This window comes from Dendropsophus ebraccatus, chromosome 1, assembly GCF_027789765.1.
Source record: "Dendropsophus ebraccatus isolate aDenEbr1 chromosome 1, aDenEbr1.pat, whole genome shotgun sequence".
NCBI classification, from domain to species: Eukaryota; Metazoa; Chordata; class Amphibia; order Anura; family Hylidae; genus Dendropsophus; species Dendropsophus ebraccatus.
The window spans coordinates 141,225,505-141,246,910 of record NC_091454.1 but is presented as its reverse complement, the minus strand read 5'-3'; the positions used below and the strand labels follow the sequence as shown (position 1 = coordinate 141,246,910).

Genomic DNA, 21,406 nt, shown 5'->3' with positions numbered 1-21,406 from the left:
AAAGCCCTCAGACACAAATTTTAAATCATGTTTATTTAGGCTGAAAAAATGCCACAAAAACATGTGGCAATTTTGATGGCGTTTTCTCATTTTACTGTAAATCACTAAAGGTGTTTTTATTACCGGCATTTTATCTCCCAAAAAAGTCATGTGATTGCATCATCATGGAATTCCAGGATTTATTTCAAAGAATTGGGGGGGGGGGGGGGACTGAAAAACACCAATATTCATATAGTGATGTACATTTTTGCAGGTGTTTTTCCCCCTATAGAAGTCTACTTGGTTAGTACTGTAAGAAAATAATTGGTTAATAAGTAAATAAAATTAATTAAATTAAGGAATAGATTTGCATTTAACTTTTATGGAAGTGACGCAAACAGTGACGCAAAATAGATACGGAAAAAATAGGACATGTCCTATTTTTGTCCGGAATTCCGGCCCGGACGCCCCCATAGAAGTCTATGGGAGCGCTGGAATCACGGGCACTTTCCTGATGTACATCAGGAAAGTGCCCGTGATTCCAGAGTGTCAGAGAGACCGCAGGTACCCCCGCAACCACTTGCACCCTCCTCAGCACACCTCTCCGCCCGATCACCCCGCTGCCCCCCCCCCCCCCCGGGGCCTTCATCGCCAACCCCCCACACCAACCCGGGGCCTTCAGCGCTGCCACCTAGCACCCCAAAGCCCCCCCCCCCCCCGGACCATCTCCGCAACTAATTGCCTCCGTCACCGTCCGCCTCTGTCCCCGGACCTTCAGCGCCACCGTCCTGCCCCCCGGTAAAGGATCAGCGTCGGGGATCACCAATTCCGGCCCCGCAGACCTTCAGCGCCGATCCCCCCCCCCAACCGGAGCCGCACCGCCGCCGATCTCCACATCAGCCCCGGACAGGTGAGATGGCCATCATGACTCCTATCATTACCTGGCAGCAGGTCATGATGGGAGTTGTGCTCCTGCAGCCTGTGGCCATCCAGGTTGCAGAAGTACAACTCCCATCATGCCCTGCTAACAGGTCATGATGGGAGTTGTACTTCTGCAGCCTGTGGCTGTGCAGGTTGCAGAAGTACAACTCCCATCATGCCCTGCTGACAGGTCATGATGGGAGTTGTACTTCTGCAGCCTGTGGCCGTACAAGTTGCAGAAGTTCAACTCCCATCATGCCCTGCTGACAGGACATGATGGGAGTTGTACTTCTGCAGCCTATGACCATGTAGGTTGCCGAAGTACAACTCCCATCATGCCCTGCAACCTGGGTGGCCACAGACTGGAGAAGTACAATTCCCATCATGACCTGTCAGCCAGGCATGATGGGAGTTGTAGTTCTGCAAGCTGTGACCATCCAGTTTGCATCTCCCATCATGTCCTATTTTTTTCTTCTCATCAGGAAATCCTGAAGGTTTTTCCTGATGGTTTCCTGATGGTAAAAACAGATTACTGTCAGGAAATCCTGATACTTTCTTGATGACATTTGAGGTCTCCTGATCAGGATTTCGTGACAGTAAAAACTGACACGGACGTGTGAATGGGGCCTAAGAAAGGCAGAAACTGTAAACGGTCATCTGAAATAAATCACACTATAAATCACAAGGTGAATTATAGCAAAACACTAGGCACAGTCTGTTAGGGAGAGTGACAGTGATCACCCTCTTTACAAGCCTGTGAAGCAATCCAGCTGGTTCACAGTGTAATATACACAGGGTGATGTCATAGGTGGACATCCCTTTTAAAGGTGTCATAACCTGACACAGTTTATAGTAGGGACTTCACGCAGGGTCACATGCTCCTGTTTCTTCTCTAGTTTCACTTTCACCTCCCTTATAATTGGCTATTTGTGCTGTTTAGTTTTCCGAAGACTAGTCAAAGCAGACAGACAAGGAAGTCAGTGTCTTACTGGAGGTGTCACCATGAGCTGCCTACTGGAGTGCTCTCACAGTGAGTACAGTGATTTCTTGTGAATTCTCTTCTGATACTGGATGGATATGGAAAATACATAGTAATAGAGGTCAGGTAATGGGTAATCATGGGTTAATGAGCCAAAGGCGAGTCACCTTAAAGCAGTTACCATCCTAAACTGTAGTGGATAGAACTGTAATCTAAAGGGACTGTGTACAGATCACACTGATGAAAGAGACTGGAGATAGTACGGCAGGCTAAGACAGAAGCCCTGCAAAGCTGACTGTGAAGTTTTAGTGCTGCTTTGGTTGTTCTTGTAATCTCATGCCAGTGTGTATGGGTCTTGGTGGCAGAGGAAGAATATATAGAATACTAATAAGGTAAGGATGGGGAATTCCTGTGGATAGGGGGTGACAAGCTGATTTAAAGGGGTTATCCAGTGCTACAAAAACATGGCCGCCTTTCTTTCAGAGACAGCACGGTGTGATTTGCAATTAAAGGGGTTATCCAGCGCTACAAAAACATGGCCACTTTTCCCTCTCTCTTGTCTCCAGTTTAGGTGTGGTTTGCAATTAAGCTCCATTTACTTCAATGGAACTGAGTTTCAAACCCCACCCAATCTGGAGACAAGAGAAGGGGAAAAGTGGCCATGTTTTTGTAGCACTGGAAAACCCCTTTAAGCGCCATTCACTTCAATGGAACTGAGCAACAAAACCTGCCCAAGCTGGAAACAAGAGTGGGGCTGTCTCTGAAAGAAAGTGGCCAGTAGCGCTGAATAACCCCTTTAACACACAGCTCGCAGTGTTTGGAAGCTATACAGAGAATGAATGGCCACACATGTGCACTGCATTCTATTCATTAGGGAGACAATCTGCCCATTCTCAGGATCGGTGGACGTCACAGTGAATGTTTGATGTTGGGAATATCCCTTTAACCCCAGTCTCCACATCATACACACAATTCTAGGAAGCTGAGATAGGTAGAACTGTTTGAACGGGTCTTAGACTGTAGAGCTGCTTTAGCTATCCCTGTCCCTGCCTGTGGTCACCTCTCTTTTCTTCCTTTGACTAAGCTAACTGCAAATCTGCAAAATCAATAAATTAGTCATTTCAATGCACTGGACCTTTAAAATGTCACTGTCATAATAATATATGGCAGGGGGACACTGAGGCACTGGAGGGACACTGAGGATCCCCCTGCCATCATCCTCTCCAGCAGTCACAGCCCGCAAAGCTCTGGGAGTCGGGTCGTGACATCACCATTTTATCCAGGAAACCTTGATGCAGTAGTAAGTGTAGGAGAAAAAAGCACTTTATAAGCATTTCCCGTAATAAGTGTATATTGGGGATTTGTATAACTTTTGGGGGGGCAATACAATACTTAAATATAAATGTTGCTGGACTTCTCCTTTAAACTGGACAGTTTTAAAGTTGCACCAGCCTGAGGCACTCATCTACTTAAAACTTTCTAAAAACTAAACATAGTTTTTATCTCCTCTACTGTTCTGTTACATATTTGGCCTAAAAAAACCTATGTGTGTGCCTCACAGTGCCTTTGTATACTTTTCACCCTATACAGGAATAACTTTCTGTTGCCGCCCACATACACTGTGTGAAAAAAAAAAAGCTTTAACTGAGCAAGGAAACCCTGCCATTCACAGAAAATATTTAAAAGGATTACCCCTAGTCACTCAGTGCTTTGAGGGTGGAAATTCCCTTCTGATTCATCTTATTTTATACAAACTATGAACTAGCTTAGTATAGGGGGGCTAATTTAAACTTTTATTAGGGGAGGGGATTTTTTATTAATGAAAAAAAAAACTTTTTTTCCCACACTTTAACTTTTAGTCCCCTGGGGGGCTTTTATTATTATTTTATTTATATTTTATTATTATTACAGTATACTTAATACAGCACTGATCGATTAGATGAGTGCTGGATTGCTTTGGACTGCTGGAGCCCACTGCAGTCCATTACCAAGCCAGGATCATCACCATTGCAATGCTGTGGCCCGGCTGGGTAAGAAGAAGGGATCGCCCACACTAGATACCAGGGATGGCTATTTACAGCCATTTAAACGCAACTGTCAGCTTTTATCAGCTGCATCTAAATGGCAAATTAGCCAGTCATGGTGATCCGCCGCACCGTCTAACTGCCACCACCCCTCTGTGAACCCCACCCGCAGCAGGACATGCCGGCATATCCTTTTGCAGGAAGGGGTTAAAATGCCTGAACAGGTATGGACCTTTGTCAGTCATTGGAAAATCCATAGTTTGCTTGGAGGGACTGCCCATATTTTGTCTGCTGAACCCCACAGCCAGGATTAGGGATGGTCCGAACCCGCCGAGGTTCGGATGAACCCGAATGCTCGGCATCGGATTACCGCTGTCTGCCCGCTCCGTGGAGCGGGCGGATATAGCAGGAGGATCGCCTGGAAAACTGAGATACAGCCTATGGCTATGGTTGTATCCCAGTTTTCCAGGCGGTCCTCCTGCTGGATCCGCCCGCTGCACGGAGCAGGCAGACAGCGGGAATCATTACCGAGGGTTCGGGTTCGTACGAACCCGAACCGAACTCGGTTCGTACCATCCCTAGCCAGGATATTACTTCTGTTCACCAGTAGCTTTTATTCAGTTTTATCCCAGTTATTTCAAACTGTTTGCATTGTGTGTGTATAAAGGTATTATTGTAATCTTTTTTTTTCTTTTTTTATCTGATAATTGTTTGTATTGCACGACATGGAGAGAAAGGAGCTGCTGTACATCACACATATGGCTGACACATTTAAAAACCAATGCCAGGATGTTGGTATATAATTTGATCAAACCATATTGCCCCATGTACCACGTGCTGGTCTCCTGGTTCACATGGGTCCCTACACTAACTCCACAATGTGTCGGTCAGCGACCGCTAATGGAATGGAATGGCCCTGCAACCCCAATGTCACAGGACCAAACCTAAAGTGCCCCCCCAGAAACCAGTTGGCACCACCGGCTGAGAAAGCTGCCGCCAAACAACACAAGTGGGAATATGCTCTTGTGCTCACCATTACTGCTGCAGATAGAATGGGAAAGATAGGAGGTACTGACATATGAGCACAGGTGTATCCGGTAAATTTGGGTCATGTGGGTGTTACGAAGGGGAGTGCCAACTGCTCAGAAAAGGGAGAAAAATAAAATACGACATGGAGAGAAAGAAGCTGCTGCACATCACACCTATGGCTGACACTAATGCCACTCAGCTACATTTAAAAACCAACGCAAGGATGTTGGTATATAATTTGATCAAACCATATTGCCCCAATTACCACGTGCCGGTCTCCTGGTTCACATGGGTCCCTACACTAACTCCACACTGTGTCGGTCAGCGACCATTATCCTCGCAAAGCGTGCACAAACAGGGAAGGGAGGCCATGGACCAAACCCAAAGTGCCCCCCCCCCCCCAAAAAAAAAAATTGTTTGCATTGCACTGCACTATTGTACTGTATTTTACATTTTAAAATAAATAAGTTGCTTCCTTTTTAGTCTTTTACTTTCTAGGAGAAATAACATTACCATTGTGTTATGAAATTAGTTGTACCATTATGTTATAGCGGCTAGTTTGATTTTGAAAAAATAGTGATATATCAATAATAGCCCTTATTGCCTGATAAGCATAGGTGGTGGAAGCGTATAGATAGTGGGAGGCAACAAACCTATATAGGTAATGTAGAATAATTCTGTCATCCAAAGGGAATTGTATATGAATTTATGTGGTAGACTGATAGGTTCAATAGTGTAAATCACCCCAGTGACATGATCTGAGAGTAGCCACCATCACAAAAACATTTTAAAAGGCTAACATTAGGTCCACCAATCATATGACGAACATCTAGGAATGTAATCAGGCCTAACCTTGGAACCTCACATTATGAAACATAGTTGAATATAGGAATAGAGGCCTGTAGACATTAACTGAGTGCTCACCTTTGACGTCCAAGAGGAAAGCAGTTTACTAAATAGCCTAGTTAGCCTGGTTTCTAATGACTGGAAGGAGCTGTCTATATCGGAGGACTGATGTTCACCTAAAGCTGTAACAGTGGTGATCCAATTGCGAGTGTTACTTATACAGTGTTCCACAACATTTCACCAACAGTACTGTTCCATCAGTAAAAATTTAGCATTGTGCATTCAAATGTCATGAAGGAATCTGAGCAGTTACCACCCTCCTCCTCATTACACTCACAGGAACTAGAAAGGACTGTGCAATTGCCAGTTCAGGTTAGCAATGACATGACACAATATGTAAGAAATACCACAGAATGGAACTGATATGAGCCTGTTGATTCTGTTTCTTCTCTGCTAACAAAGCTTTGTATGAGATAATCAGATTTTCCTGTTCTTGTGCCAGTTACTGCTTTTGGATGTTTATTGTACCCTGCAGAAATCTTCTCTTTGTGCAAGTTTTCCTGCCAGGAATGTTTAACCCCTTAAAGGGAACCTGTCACCCCCCGTGCCGGGGTGACAGGCTCCCGACCTCCCGCTAGAGCCCCCTATACTTACCTAATCCCGCCGGGTCTTCTGGAGGTGGTCGGGTGATGAAGATCTCAGCCGCTGCAGCCCGGCGCGCGCGCTGAGAGATGAGTCCAACGCTCATAGAGAATGACGGAGCGCTGGACTCTCCTGTCATTCTCTATGGGTGTTGGACTCATCTCTCAGCGCGCGCGCCGGGCTGCAGCGGCTGAGATCTTCATCACCCGACCATCTCCAGAAGCGGGACCCGGCGGGATCGGGAGCCTGTCACCCCGGCACAGGGGGTGACAGGTTCCCTTTAAGGACAGAGCCAATTTCAATTTTTGCATTTTAGTTTTTTCCTCCTTGTGCTTAAAAGGCCATAGCACTTGCATTTTTCCACCTAGAAACCCACATGAGCCCTTATTTTTTGCGTCACTAATTGTACTTTGCAATGACAGGCTGAATTTTTGCATAAAGTACACTGCGAAACCAGAAAAAAATTCAAAGTGTGGTGAAATTGAAAAAAAAAAAAGCATTTTGTTTATTTGGGGGAAATGTGTTTTTACGCCATTCGCCCTGGGGTAAAACTGACTTGTTATGCATGTTCCTCAAGTCGTTACGATTAAAACGATATGTAACATGTATAACTTATATTGTATCTGATGGCCTGTAAAAAATTTAAACCATTGTCAACAAATATAAGTCACTTAAAACCGCTCCGTTCCCAGGCTTATAGCGCTTTTATCCTTTGGTCTATGGGGCTGTGTGAGGTGTCATTTTTTGCGCCATGATGTGTTCTTTCTATCGGTACCTTGATTGCGCATATACGAATTTTTGATCACTTTTTATTACAATTTTTCTGGATTTGATGCGACCAAAAATGCACAATTTTGCACTTTGGGATTTTTTTGCGCTTACGCCGTTTACCGTGCGAGATCAGGAATGTGATTAATTAATAGTTTGGGCGATTACGCACGCGGCGATAGCAAACATGTTTGTTTATTTATATATTTATTTACTTTTATTTATAACCTGGGAAAAGGGGGGTGATTCTGACTTTTATTAGGGGAGGGGGCTTTTTACTATTAACAACACTTTTTTTTTTACTTTAACACTTATACTAGAAGCCCCCCTAGGGGACTTCTAGTATAAGTGCTTTGATCTCTCATAGAGATCTCTGCAGCATAGATATGCTGCAGAGATCCATGAGATAGGCACTCGTTTACTTCTGGCTGCTGCAACCGGAAGTAAACGAGTGCCGAGCCGGGGACGGCGCCATCTTGGAGCGGTCCCCGGCCGGCTTCAGAAACGGAGATCGCTCCTCCGGGATAACATCCCGGGGGAGCGATCTCCGCCACTAGACACCAGGGAACAGCTGAATCCGGTAATCGGATGCAGCTGTCATGTTTGACAGCTGCATCAGATTACTGTATTAGCGGGCACGGCGATCGGACCGTGCCCGCTAATACCTACGGTCCCGGGCTACAAGCGGCACCTGGGACCGCCGCGGTTCAGAGCGGGGTCGCCGCGCGGCCCCGCTCTGAACGTCCTTACCGGCATCAGTGCGTAAATATACGCCCGATGTCATTAAGGGGTTAATAGTGGTTTATGCATCACAAGATGCAGGTTGTCAGGTTCGTTGGGGTACCAGTCACACACACCCCCACTCTCGGTACATATTGAAAGCCCTATATTTTTATGGTGGGAAAGGGTGTTTATCCTAATTGAACAACCCCTGAAAGGTCAGATAGGTGCCTGATCCGAATGGCAACCAAATGATCCAAACTATCTCCCAACACTCCACTCAAAGTCTAGTCTAAGGCAAAGTCTAAGGCCACCCTTTTTTGCAACATTCAATGGATTTGGCTGCCTGAGACCCAGGTTGCTTCTACGGAGCCCAGAGATGGCGTAATTGTGACGGTCAAACTATTGCAAAATATTACAAGGGGCCTAATAGGGTGTAGAGTGGTCAACTAGGTGGGTCAGTACCAGGAGAACATGTAAAGAAAAATTTAGCAGGCAGAAGAATAAACAGTAGCAGTGCAGAGGTCAGAAGCCAGGAGATGACGTGCATACAAAATCAACAGAAGGGGTAACAGGTACACAGTCCGATAAACAGAGCCAGGAAAGCATGTATAGATATACTCAGCAAGCAAAGGGTTAGATCCAAAGATCTGTGGCCAGAAGATATAAAGCACTAGTATAATGCAGTAAAAATAGCCAAGGGATACAAAAATCACAGGCACTTACTCAAAGAAGGTTTCTGATTTACATAGGTCACCAAACAGAAGGACTGGATGCTAAGCCAGAGTCTCAATTAGCTTAGCATCCTGAAACCCTTATTGGCTGACCACCCCTGAGTACTGATGGCTGATGGCCATGGCGTCGCTGTAACAATTATGCTCTGCGCCACCACACTGAGCAGAGTTGCAAATGTCAGAGACAATGAGTGCCATGGTACCTTAGATGGGTAAATATTTATCAACCCCTATCCATAAGCCCTATTACAGTGCAACCCCGCAACCCCCAATTAATAGAAGTTAACTAGACCCCTTGGCCAACCACACACTCATCATATGAGAGAGGAAAAAAGAGGGAAGAGGGAAGAAATCTTTACAAAATTAATCTAAACCATTAACTAGGTTAAGCCTAAATAGGTCAGAGAGACCACCATCCTAATATTATGTTTATCACAAAATGAAATCTTATTAAGGGTGCGTTCACACCTACCGCATCCGCAGCTTATTTTTCCGCAGAAATCCGCAGGTCTGGTAGTGCAGATTTTAACCTGCGAGAAATCCGCGTATGTGTGCGTTTTGCGGTTTTTCTGCAGCAAGTTTATCGCAACTGAAATGTCCGTTTAGAATGAGAGACATTTTAGGGTGCGTTCACACCTACAGGATCTGCAGCTGATTTTCTGCAGCAGATTTCAGTTAAATAACTGAACACAGCATCAGATTTGATGCTGTGTTCAGTTATTTAACTGAAATCTGCTGCAGAAAATCAGCTGCAGATCCTGTAGGTGTGAACGCACCATTAAACAGACATTTCAGTTGCGATAAACTTGCTGCGGAAAAAACGCAAAACGCACACATACGCGGATTTCTCGCAGGTTAAAATCTGCACTACCAGACCTGCGGATTTCCGCGGAAAAATAAGCTGCGAATGCGGTAGGTGTGAACGCACCCTAAAGCTAAATGTGGTGCACCCAACACAGCTGGATAATCCATAATTATCATTCTAAGGGGAAGGCTAAACCATATTACCCTAAAGCAAAATGTATAAAGCACCAAATAATATAAAGCACCAGTATCTCATACAGAACACATTGAGCAGAATATCAAGGCGTTTCTGTTTTGTTAACATTTAGTGCTTTTTTGTTTTGTCTATAGATCCCTTTGGCTAGGTTCACACAACCTTTAACAGCGTCCGTTGCATAGCAACGAACGCTGTTAAACAGCTTGCAGTCGGGCTGCACTCGGAGGTATCGGCTGCAGGCACGTTCTTATTTCACAATTGAGTTGCGGGCACCGTCGGGCATGCCCGCAAACCAATTAGCCATTCACTTCAATGCAATGTGCGTCCGCTGCCGCACATTGCATTGAGGCCATTGCAATCAGCGTCAGTTCTTTACTTAAAAAGAATGTTGTGTGAACATAGCCTTTGTGTGAACAAGTTGGTTTTATTGTTTGGTTACTTAATTGGCTACCACCTCGAAATCAAATGCTAACTCCACTCGAAACCTAAAACTTTGGATGTGACCTTCAGTAATCCTATGCAAGGGCCACTACTTAGAACAGTTGTCCACTCACTGATGTTTGGGCATATGGGTTATTTTTGATATTGGCACTAAGTGGCAGAAAAATTCAACATGCTAGTAATGATTTTGTGGTGTTAGCCTTTTTTTTTTTTTTTTTTAAACCCAGGAGCCCCATTAACAGAAATGGGTTCAGATTAGAGATGAGCGAACTGGGTTCGGGTTCGAGTCCATCCGAACCCGAACTTTCGGCATTTGATTAGCAGGGGCTGCTGAACTTGGATAAAGCTCTACGGTTGTCTGGAAAACATGGATACAGCCAATCACTATATCCATGTTTTCCACATAGCCTTAAGGCTTTATCCAACTTCAGCAGCCACCGCTAATAAAATGCCGAAAGTTCAGGTTCGGATGGACTCGAGCATGCTCGAGGTTCGCTCATCTCTAGTTCAGATGCTTTTCTAGAAACACATAATATTACAAATTACCTGTACTATATTGCTTGCGATAGGCGGTTGACTTTGGATTGAAGGGTGCTCTGAGGACGACAAGATTTACCATTAGCGCATAGAGATGACAGCATGTGCCAATTGTTATGGCATTTTCCTAGTTCGAATAGATGTCTTATATACCCTGGTGTTTGCTGACAGTCATCATGCTGGTAGTTTTATTAACTGTGTTGTCACCACTCAGGCAACCAAGGCAACCTGGAAAACCTCTAACCGTTCAGAGAATTTTAATCTCCTGGATCTTTTTGTTAATTCTCATCACTCAGCAGTCGGCAGATTCATTTCTCAGAGCCGCTGCCTTATTAACCTTTGTTGTTATGAATATCACTCCCAGGCTGAAGTTATATTTAAGGTAGACACAGACATAGACAAGGGCCTGCTTATGGGTGGCATAAAAGGGGTGAATTATATTGGCAATATTAGGAGATTTACCTCACCATAGCTCTATAGCTGCCTTACAAGAAAGAACAATATGGGGAGGATGGCTCCAATATAAATATGCCTTTTGTCCTCTCGATTTCTGCCACTCACGCGGAGAACTGTTTCCAAAATGACTCCAAAGTGTGAATTCCTGCACTCAATTGAATTGCATTGAGGATAAGGCTATGTTCACACTCTGTATGAGACCGGCCGTTCCGTGACCCCGGCCGGGTCATGGAACGGCTGGTCTCTGGCCGGATCATCTCGGCCGGTTCTTAAGTACCGGCCGGGTGATCTTTCCGGCCGCGGAGCTCTGATGCGGGCGCATCAGCGTCCCGCCCGCATCAGTGCTTCCCATAACCCACAGTGAGCCCGGAGCCGCTCACATTACTGTGTGAACTGACAGGGCTTTCTGCGGCCAGAATTCACTGAATTCCGGCCGCAGAAAACTGACCTGTCAGTTTTTTCCGGCGCCGCACAGGATCCCGGCTGGAGTGTGTACGATGTGTGTACGCTCCGGCCGGGATCCAATTGACAATAAGACTATGTTCCACACCGCAAAACTACGGCCGTAGTTCTGTGGCGAGAAATATAAAATACACAAATGATAAAAAACTAAACATTTATAACAATTACAGTGGTACCTTGGTTTAAGAGTAACTTAGTTTAAGAGCATTTTGATGTAAGAGCTCACAGTTTTTTAAAATTGTGACTTGGTTTAAGAGCATTGCTTTGGTTTAAGAGCTCCCTGTACTGGGTGGGAGGGGGAGTGGGGGAGGGGCATGGTCTGCAAAGCGGGGTCTACAGCACTGTACTCTGACCCAGGAAGTCTCCCTCACCTTCCAAATCATAGCAGATCCACTTCAGGCTAGGGCTTGCATCAGGGGACAGGACTGTGGAGGTAATCTCTCCATAGCTATAACCCCTCTCTCCCCGGACAGAGAGTGCTGCATGTATGTGCCCACATCTGCCCTCCTCACTCCTTCATGCTCCCTGCAGTCTCTGTCCGCCTTTGTATTTTCCATCCTCTCCATTCCTGTACAGTAACTTATAATAGCACATATTCTGCTGTTTCTGAATGTTTGTTGTATCTGTGTTACATGTTATTCAGAATAATAAATCATTATTTTTTGGTGTGCGGAACCAATTGTCTGCATTTCTATGATTTCTTATGGGAAAATTTGCTTTGGTTTAAGAGTGGATTTGCATTACAAGCACAGTCCAGGAACGGATTATGCTCGTAATCCAAGGCACCACTGTATATACCAACAGCTTTTGGGGTAAAAATCATATTAAGGCAAATAAGGGAATTTATAATGTATTTACTTTTAGTTTTATATGCTACATGCAAACATGTAAAAGTAAGTTCATGCAGTTTATTTATTTATTTTGTCAAACACTGTAGCTATCTACTTTTAAAAAAAAATTCCCTAGGGGCAAACATATGGAGGCATGCACCTTCTTCCTGTAATGCTTGTATGACAATATGTGTGAGCTTTATCAATTTAGTGTTGCTTTCCTGCCTAAGATGCCAACAGTACAACAGAGCTGTCAATAAATCTGCTACCCTCTCAGGACTATATTTATAGCTGTTGTACCCTAGGCACTAAGGCCGAATATGCCCCCAGTAATAGACCATTCACACTTCACTTGCTTGTGAGCAATGGTAATGATAATTGGTCATTGTTATCAAAGGAGAATATATATGTTAGGGCCAGTTCACACTGAGTAAATTCGTCAGAGCTCTTCACCCTGGAATCCCGCTGGCCTCAGTGTCAAACCGAGACTTTATGGGAGCGCTTGCGCACCTCCGCTCTGTGCTCAAAGAATTGACATGGAATTCTGCCAAATTTACTGGCCCTTATTGAGTAGACCTGCTTTACCCACTATTAGTAATAAATAATGCCCTAATACCATGACAGGATACCACCCCCGTCCTGTGACTGGGTAACCCACCCCCTATACCATGACAGACTGACACCCTGACACTAAAAACCAATAAAACCCTGATGAGATGCAGTAAAAAGCAGAATACATATTTCTATCCAGTGACTCACACATTACATTACATTACATCTATGTTTTGAGTTTTGTTTTCCTCGTCTCCATGTGGCCCAGAGCTACATGATGACTTGCTACTACTGGCTTCATGAAGTATTGTGGTTAAAAGTTAGGTGTACACTAGCTAGCAGTAAGGGGGCAATATGGCAGACACCAGGAGGTTTTGTGGCTGATAGTATGAGGCCATATATGAGACACTACAAAGTATTGTAGTATTACAGGTACCATTGTGGGGCAATGCGACAGTGAGAGGCTTTTGTCACCAGAAATATGGGGGCAATGTGGCTGAACCTGGAAGGATATTATGGCTGGCATTATGGGAATAGTGTGATGGATAACGGGGAATATTCAGACTGGCAACATGGGGCAATTTAACAGACACTGGGGTGATTTTGTAGCTGCCCACATGGGGTCATTGTGGCTGACACTTGGGGTTATTGTGGTGGACTGTGATGGCATTGTTGCTGAGAGTATGAGGGTAATTTGGAGGTATGCCTGCTGAATGCCAGAGACAGAAGAGCCCTGAATGCAAAAGTTTAGCTTATTTCACAAATGTATATATTTAGTTAGTAGATGACGTTTGGTTTGTGACCTACAAGTGGCTAGGAGCACACGTCAGCACCATGGTGCAGTCAGCATGAGGACACTGCAGCAGTGCTGGATTGGGGTATCTGGGGCCCACCAGAGGAAATGATCCTGGGGGCCCACCCATGAACAACCAGTGAGAAACAACACGTCAGTCAGTGTTTGTGCAGGTTCTAAAGCTGGAGGCCCACCGGAGGATCCTTCAGTCCTCTGGTGGGCCAGTCTGACACTGAGTGGCAAGGGAGGGAGCTGATGGCACTCTGTTTTGTTTAGATTACAGCTACATGCTGGGCAGATGCCTAGCCCCTTCTTTTGACACTAGGTGGTGCCACCTGAGATAGAGTGAGAGTACATTGAGAAGAGGCGGCCTAGGTGTTTTCAATAAAACTACCTGTTCATGAGGTCCCGCTTAATGGAGACCTCCCCCAACAGCACAATTTAGCATCTAGCTCTTCCCACCCATGTGACTGATAACTTGAGCATGACATTACACAGATTGTTAAGACCACATTGACCCAGGGATCCAATTGTGCAGAAGTCCAGGTGCCCTGTTTTTTGCACCCCTTAGCACTCTCCTCACTTAGGAGAGACAAATGGTGGTATTACAAGGGCCGATAGGGGCCCGATAATACCTGTAAACGAGCAGCGATCTGCCGGGCCCGCCGCGGCCTGTGATTGGCCGGGCGGCCTGTCAGCTGACAGGCCACTCTGAAGCTAGAGCGCGCAGGACCCGTAGAAGAAAACCGCAGCAGCAGCCCTGGAACGTGGATAGGTAATGTATATCGTCAGTCGCCAGCCGTGCACCGCTATTACACATAGCGATGCGCGGTTGGCGCCCGACGAAAATAGGTCCAAACCTATATCAATGATCAGCCGATGATCGTTGTCATCGGCTGATTGTTGTATTTATTACATGGAGCGATAATCCGTGTAATAGTACCCTAAGGCTGTTGCCTCAATGACTTCAAGATTTGTTTAGGTACATAGTCACAAAAATAAAAAGATGTTTTTGAGGATCTTTTAAGAGTGGTCGGAATAGTTAAGAATAAACTCTTCCAGTAAAATTCAACATGAAAGATCTAGTTTCCCCTGATGTGAATGTCTAAGGGGATCTGGCAAACCTCAATAAAAAAAATGGAATCTCTATTTAGCAATGGAACATGTATCTCACAGTCACTGTGGTCACTAGTGCACTAGAGCATATCCCTTTTTGTATAAAGTTCCCTAACGTTACACATCACATTCTGAGGTTTGAAAACACAAAGGAATGTGGAATAGAAAGAAGAAGTTCCATTAAAATTAGCAGACCATAGAGCACATTTTATACTGTATTAATGTAAAAGAAAAGTGTCAGCATTTGGCCTTTTTTTCTTTAGAAATAAAACATAATATCATACACAGCTTTATTCATAATTTTTGCTGGACCAGCTTTATTGACCTGCTTTGCTGTAGACAATGGGGCTCTCAGTTGGTAGTACACTGAAAAGTAGTCACTGATATGTTTACCATCCATGCCTGATAAGCAACAAAAACTGTATATGTGCCAAAGGTCAAGTAGTATTTTTAGCAAAATAAGGCACCTTTACCTGGTATATGTCAATAACACACCAACTCTGTGACATCCCTCCTAATGGGAATTTATCTATAACTCTACTGTCTGATAGCTGTCAGCTTGGTCTACTCCCTGGGTCTAATAGTGCTTTTGCAGTCAGGATTTGGTGTGGTTGCACACTTGTGCCACCGATGGTTCTTCACAATGATGTAACAAGGTGCCCCTGATTTTCCACTTCTATATTTGCTCGTTTGACCACCTATAACTAAACTTTTTTAAATATATTTTTATTAGTTTCCAGTATGATTTTTTTACAAAAACAACCATAACAACCCCTTGCAGATAACGCACCCAGCAAAAGTAAGCAGAACCGAAAAGTATAGCTACGACAGTGCCGGCATGCGGCATGTGAAAGGTACATACTGAAATGTACATAGTCACTGGATATCACAAAGAACATGGCGGCTCACAGCCCCACAAGTACTCACATAGGTATATATTACAGACAGTAGATACTGGTACATATCATAAAATAACCAAGTACAAAATAAAAATAAGAAAATCATGTATAAATAAAATATTTCTAGAGGATTTAACAGAATAGTTTGCTGTATGTTTATTAATGCTGTGATATGCTCTCTGATAATAATTCTCTTTTGTCCACAGCTGACCATTCTGTAGAAATGGAGGAATGCTGCAAAATGTATCGCCTTTGATGTTTCCCACATGCCCAATGTATAACCATGCTGAAAGGTGAGGACTTCTGCCTGCTTAAAAAAACAAACATTTAGTTAAAGTATACTACAGTACTGATCAAAAGTTTTAAAACACCCTAATTTTTCCAGTTTTTTTTTTTGTAAGGGGTATTCCCATCTCAACTAATATAGTTATAGTGGTAGGGCTGAAGTTAAATATTTTTGCTAATACATTCATTTAGAAAAACAAGCTCATGTGAAATGGTTCAAAAGTAAGCACTAATTGCTTAGGGTTAAGGGGGCTGACCATCCTGCTGTTAGTATGGATTCTCAATGCAAATGACAGTGAAGGTATACGCAGCAGATTTCGTTGCAGATACGGTATGTGTGGACCCGCCCAATAACAGTTTTGCTCTTTACAACAGGGCACATTGCTATGCTAATGGCAACAAAGGGCAATTCACAAAAGAAGACAGTTGTAAAGTGTTGGTCTTTCCTACTGAGAATTTGCCAAGAAAGCCAAGGTGATAGTCAGTTCAGTTTTCTATACCATTCAAATGCACTTAAAAATTGGAGGAAACTCTGACAGGAAGAGACAGACCAAGGGTCTATACAAAATTTAGAATATAAGTTTATGAGAGTCAATGGTTTATGTGATCAGGGCCTCCCGGAATAAACTCTTCATGCACAGCTCAATAACCAATGAGATAGAGATACAAGATTAGAACATTATAATTTCAGAAAATGTTCTGAGGCTGGACTTGATTAGTCACATGATTGTGAGAAGTGTGCACCACAGATACTGTGAGTAGGGACAATCTGCATTAAAATGTGTGTGTGTCTGTGTCTATATGTATGTAGCTGAGTTGTTTGTGTATGGTGATGTAGCAGAGGTCTGTGTGTATATTGATACAGCACTCTGTGTACCTGTGGGTACACATGTTTATACTGCAGAGCTCTGTTTGTGTATGTTTTAGTATAGCAGAGCTGGATGTGTATGATGTAGCAGAGTATGCGTGGCTATAAAGTACTGTTATGAAGGGTGTTAAAGTGACCCTGTGATTTCAATAAATTTTGGCCTCCTCACTGATTTTGTTTCCTGTTTTTAGTTGTCTAAACCAGGGGTGCATTGTATATTGTATATATAATATTTTTTGAAATGTCTGTGAAAGAGGACAGTGAAAATAACACAATTGCTTTTTATTTGTAGATATCCAAATCACAGAGCAACCAGTGTGTGTCTGTGTTCCCCTGGACTTTCCCCTCACTCTGCGCTGCAAGGCCCAGGGCTCCACAAAGTTATATTATCAGTGGTTTATACACTTGGAGGTAACGTCAACACATATACTTGCATATTTATAGACAGTCAACCTCATGGAACAAGCATGTGTCAAACACACTTCCTTTTTCGCTGTGCTTATCGGAAACAGAAATAGATTTTCTCTCTTGTGAAAGTGTTATATTCTAGGCATGTCTCATTGCTGTGGGAGAGTTACTTTACATTTCTTACCTCAGGATTCATTATTTACCATTCTGGCCATAACACCCAAGTACAGTGGTGCCTTGGTGCCTGGGACTGTGTTTGTAATCCAAATCACTCTTAAACCAAAGCAACATTTCCCATAAGAAATCATTGAAATGGACATAATTGGCTCCACACCCCAAAAATAATTTTTATTCTGAAAAACATGTAAAAACTAATGACACAAACATTTAGAAACAGTTGAATCTGTCATATTATAAGTTGCTGTATAGTATAGCAACCAGTATTTAGAGTATAATGTATAGTAAGTGCATAAACCTGAAAACACAGCAGTTTGTAGATACAGGATGGAACTACAGATGCAATAAATGCAGTAGAGTAGTACAACAGGCTAGAATAGAGAAGCAGGGCTGCTGTCAGAGGTCTGTGTGGTCACATGACAGCAATGGGGAAAGGGGTGTGTGTTCAACATGGACCAATTAGGAAGTGAGAATCACAGAGCTGTGCAGGAGGACAGTGACAGAAACTTTTCTATACAGCAGTGTGTATAACTGAGTGTAAGTGAAGGCACATTATAGCAGCAGTGTGTATAGCTTAAGGCTAGGTTCACACTATGTAACTGTGCGGCTGTATTTGCGGCTGTAATTGTGCGGCGGTATTTTTGGTGGTTCATGCGTACGCTGGAAAGTATACGATATACGGCTGCACAGTGCACACTATGTATGAATCTACGGCCCGATCGTAAACGGACCCGTAAAAAATGAACAAGACCATTGTTTGCGGCTGGAAACGCGGCCGTGGATTGACAGGCGGTCCGTACGGAGTACTTCAAAAATAGCCGGCAATGATGCCGAATGCCGATGCCTCTAATAGTTAATATATTAAATTAATAAAACACATTTTCTTTGTAATAAAGTCCCTTTCGTTGTTCAATAATTTAATTCTAACGAATCCATCATTGTGCAATTAAATATACTGTTAAAATAAATATATATATATATATATATAAATAAATGTATATTTATATATATATTTATTTTTTGACAGTATATTTAATTGCACAATGATGGATTCGTTAGAATTAAATTATTGAACAACAAAACTGATTTTATTTCAACGAAAATGTGTTTTATTAATTAAATATTAATTAGTACAGGAAGCTCCAGTAAGCCGTTAATTCATATTGCCGGCAATAGAGCTTTCTGTACTAATTATCACTTTACTTTAATTAAAACATCAAATGTTTCTTCTAATTATGTTATCACAATAGCATTATTAGAAGAAACAGTTAGAATTATATGTGCGCTCAGCTGATTGGCTGATCGGCTGAGCGCACATATAAAGAGCCGGTCCGCAGTACAGTGACTTCATTGTGCTGTGGACCAGCGAAGACACAAGTTAAAAAAATTTTTTATTCAAATAAAAACACCCCCACACCCCTCATTGACCATTTTATTAAAAAAAAAACAACAAACAACCGCTGGTCATCGACGTAGTCCACGGAATCCGACGTAATCCCCAGGATACCGATATCTGAAAAACAAAAAGGGAGAAACACACAAAAACCACACAAACAGGAGCACAACACCCATCATTGTGAGTGGTGTTGTGCTCCTTACAGTATGCAGCATCTTTACAGATCGCTGCTTACAGTCTGGCCCCCAAGTGGTTAAGGGAGGATGTATTGTATCCCCCTTAACCCCTTGGGGGCCAGACTGATGTCAGACTGCACCCATCCCAGCAAGGAAGGGGTTCAGTGACCCCCCTTCCTTGCTGGGAGGGGTGCAGTGCTGGGGAGGGGGTGGGGAGAGCTGTATACTCACCCCGATGTGTCCTCTTCGCTGGTCCGCAGCACAATGAAGTCACTGTGCTGCGGACCCGCTAATTATACGTGCGCTCAGCCGATCAGCCAATCAGCTGAGCGCACATATAATTCTAAATGTTTCTTCTAATAATGCTATTGTGATAACATAATTAGAAGAAACATTTGATGTTTTAATTAAAGTAAAGTGATGATTAGTACAGAATGCTCTATTGCCGGCAATATGAATTAACTTACTTACTAAATTAATTACTGGAGCTTCCTGTACTAATTAATATTTAATTAATAAAACATATTTTCGTTGAAATAAAATTTTCGTTGTTCAATAATTTTATTTAAATGAATCCATCATTGTGCAATTAAATATACTGTCAAAAAATAAATATATATATAAATATATATTTATTTTAACAGTATATTTAATTGCAAAATGATGGAATCGTTTAAATTTAATTATTGAACAATGAAAGGGACTTTATTACAATGAAAATGTGTTTTATTAATTCAATATATTAAACATGAGAGCCATCGGCATCGGCATACTGCAGAGGATCGCAAACCCCGGTAGCAATTCATGTAAACTGTTTCCCTGCTTTCCCAGATGCATCCAGAGGTGTTTGCATCACTTTCTTAAGATTTTATTTGTTATTTTTAGTTGAACCAGATTTCCAAGTAAATGACCGTATGTTTTCAGCCGCATGTCTATTTTTTCCCACGGCCGTAGTTTCATCCGCACATTTACAGCCGCATAAAAAATACAGCCGCACACATACATAGTGTGAACCTAGCCTAAAGCTTTAAAGATCTCAAGTCTTCCAGTACTTATTAGCTGCTTAATGTCCTGCAGGAAGTGGTGTATTCTTTCCAGTCTGACACAGTGCTCTCTGCTGATGTCAGGAACTGTCCAGAGCAGGAAAAGTTTTCTAAGGGGATTTGCTACTACTCTCTCCATTTCTTTCAGTCTCCACAATATTCAGAGTCCTGTAGATACTTGCTGTCTGGCTGTAGCATGTGCAATGTTGTTCTCAGTTGGACACCCACAGTCAAGTTATGGCTTATCCAAGCGTTGTTCTATCACTTTATAAAACAGAAAAACCCCTTTTAACAAGTGTATGGATTTTATAATATCCCGTCTGTACAATTAGTGAGGGAAGGTTCACATTATCCCACCCCAAGATGTTTAAAATGTGTTAAAACAAGAGATGAGTGAATTTACAGTAATAAGAAGCAAAGTGCTTCATTATCTCTGAAATCCACTCATCAGCCTGCTGCCTTATAACTGACTGCCGCTCTGTGCCGCTTCTTCCGAGGTGCTGGGAAAAGCTGGATCCAGACCCGGGAAACTGAAAGAAGTTTCCCAGGACTCTTCACCACGGAGAAGGCTCTGATTTTCACCTTCTCCATGGCATATGTCAGCTGTAATCCCCGCTCACCTAATGGTTGGGCAGGGGCCGAGGCAAGATTGCGAAGAAACGTGGCCTCCTCCGATACCTGATTTACCATGTTTTACACTGTCTCATAGGCGTAAACCAATGTGGAAATCTTCACCTCCTCAGGAACAGGTGTAGATCTCTGTACCCACTGAGCGGCAGGCACAAGTCCTGCTAGATTTACCTAAGGGGCCACTTAGTAAATCCGCCCGGGGAATAGAGGGGCAGGGCTTTATCTAAGACATACAAGTCACCCACGTACAAAACTTATTCTTTTGAATCACTAGCTCAATATACATATGTCTTTATAAAAAAAACAAAAAAAAAAAACAATTCATATAAAGAACTGGATCATTCACACCAATGAATTTAGCTTAAAAGTTACAAATACAGATAGTCCATCCACCATTAACTATTCTGTTTCATTACCTTTTCAGCCTACATGTCGGGAAATTGCAGGGGCCACTCAGCCAGATCTGCACATTCATGCCAAGCAATCAAACTTATACATATGTCGAGTAAATGACATCCATCATCGTACCTTATTTAGCAACTGGGTGAAGGTGAAAGTGTTGAAAAACATTCCTGCTGGTAAGTTAGTGAAAATGTTGCTTCCATTTTGCATAGTGATACGCTTTACATTGGCTCTCTAGCATTTACCTAGTTTATTAATTCCATTTTATATTTTACTATGTACTGTCACTTTAA

At 43.0% G+C, this 21,406-nt stretch overlaps 2 protein-coding genes across 2 annotated transcripts in view; one reads left to right on the top strand and one right to left on the bottom strand.

Annotated features, from left to right (window-relative positions):
• Positions 1–10,670, bottom strand: part of ALPK3 (alpha kinase 3) — a 109,466-nt gene extending 98,796 nt beyond the window's left edge. Inside the window, exon 1 of the mRNA XM_069980376.1 lies at positions 10,630–10,670. The gene's annotated coding sequence lies outside the window, so the exon portion shown is untranslated. The remainder of the gene's footprint in view (positions 1–10,629) is intronic.
• The window catches only part of LOC138799357 (mucosa-associated lymphoid tissue lymphoma translocation protein 1-like), a 39,434-nt gene continuing 19,874 nt past the window's right edge, over positions 1,847–21,406 (top strand). The window contains exons 1-4 of the mRNA XM_069980408.1: positions 1,847–1,930; positions 15,935–16,021; positions 17,174–17,292; positions 21,136–21,289. Coding sequence (XP_069836509.1) covers positions 16,012–16,021; positions 17,174–17,292; positions 21,136–21,289 — 283 coding nt within the window. The 5' untranslated portion in view covers positions 1,847–1,930; positions 15,935–16,011. The remainder of the gene's footprint in view (positions 1,931–15,934; positions 16,022–17,173; positions 17,293–21,135; positions 21,290–21,406) is intronic.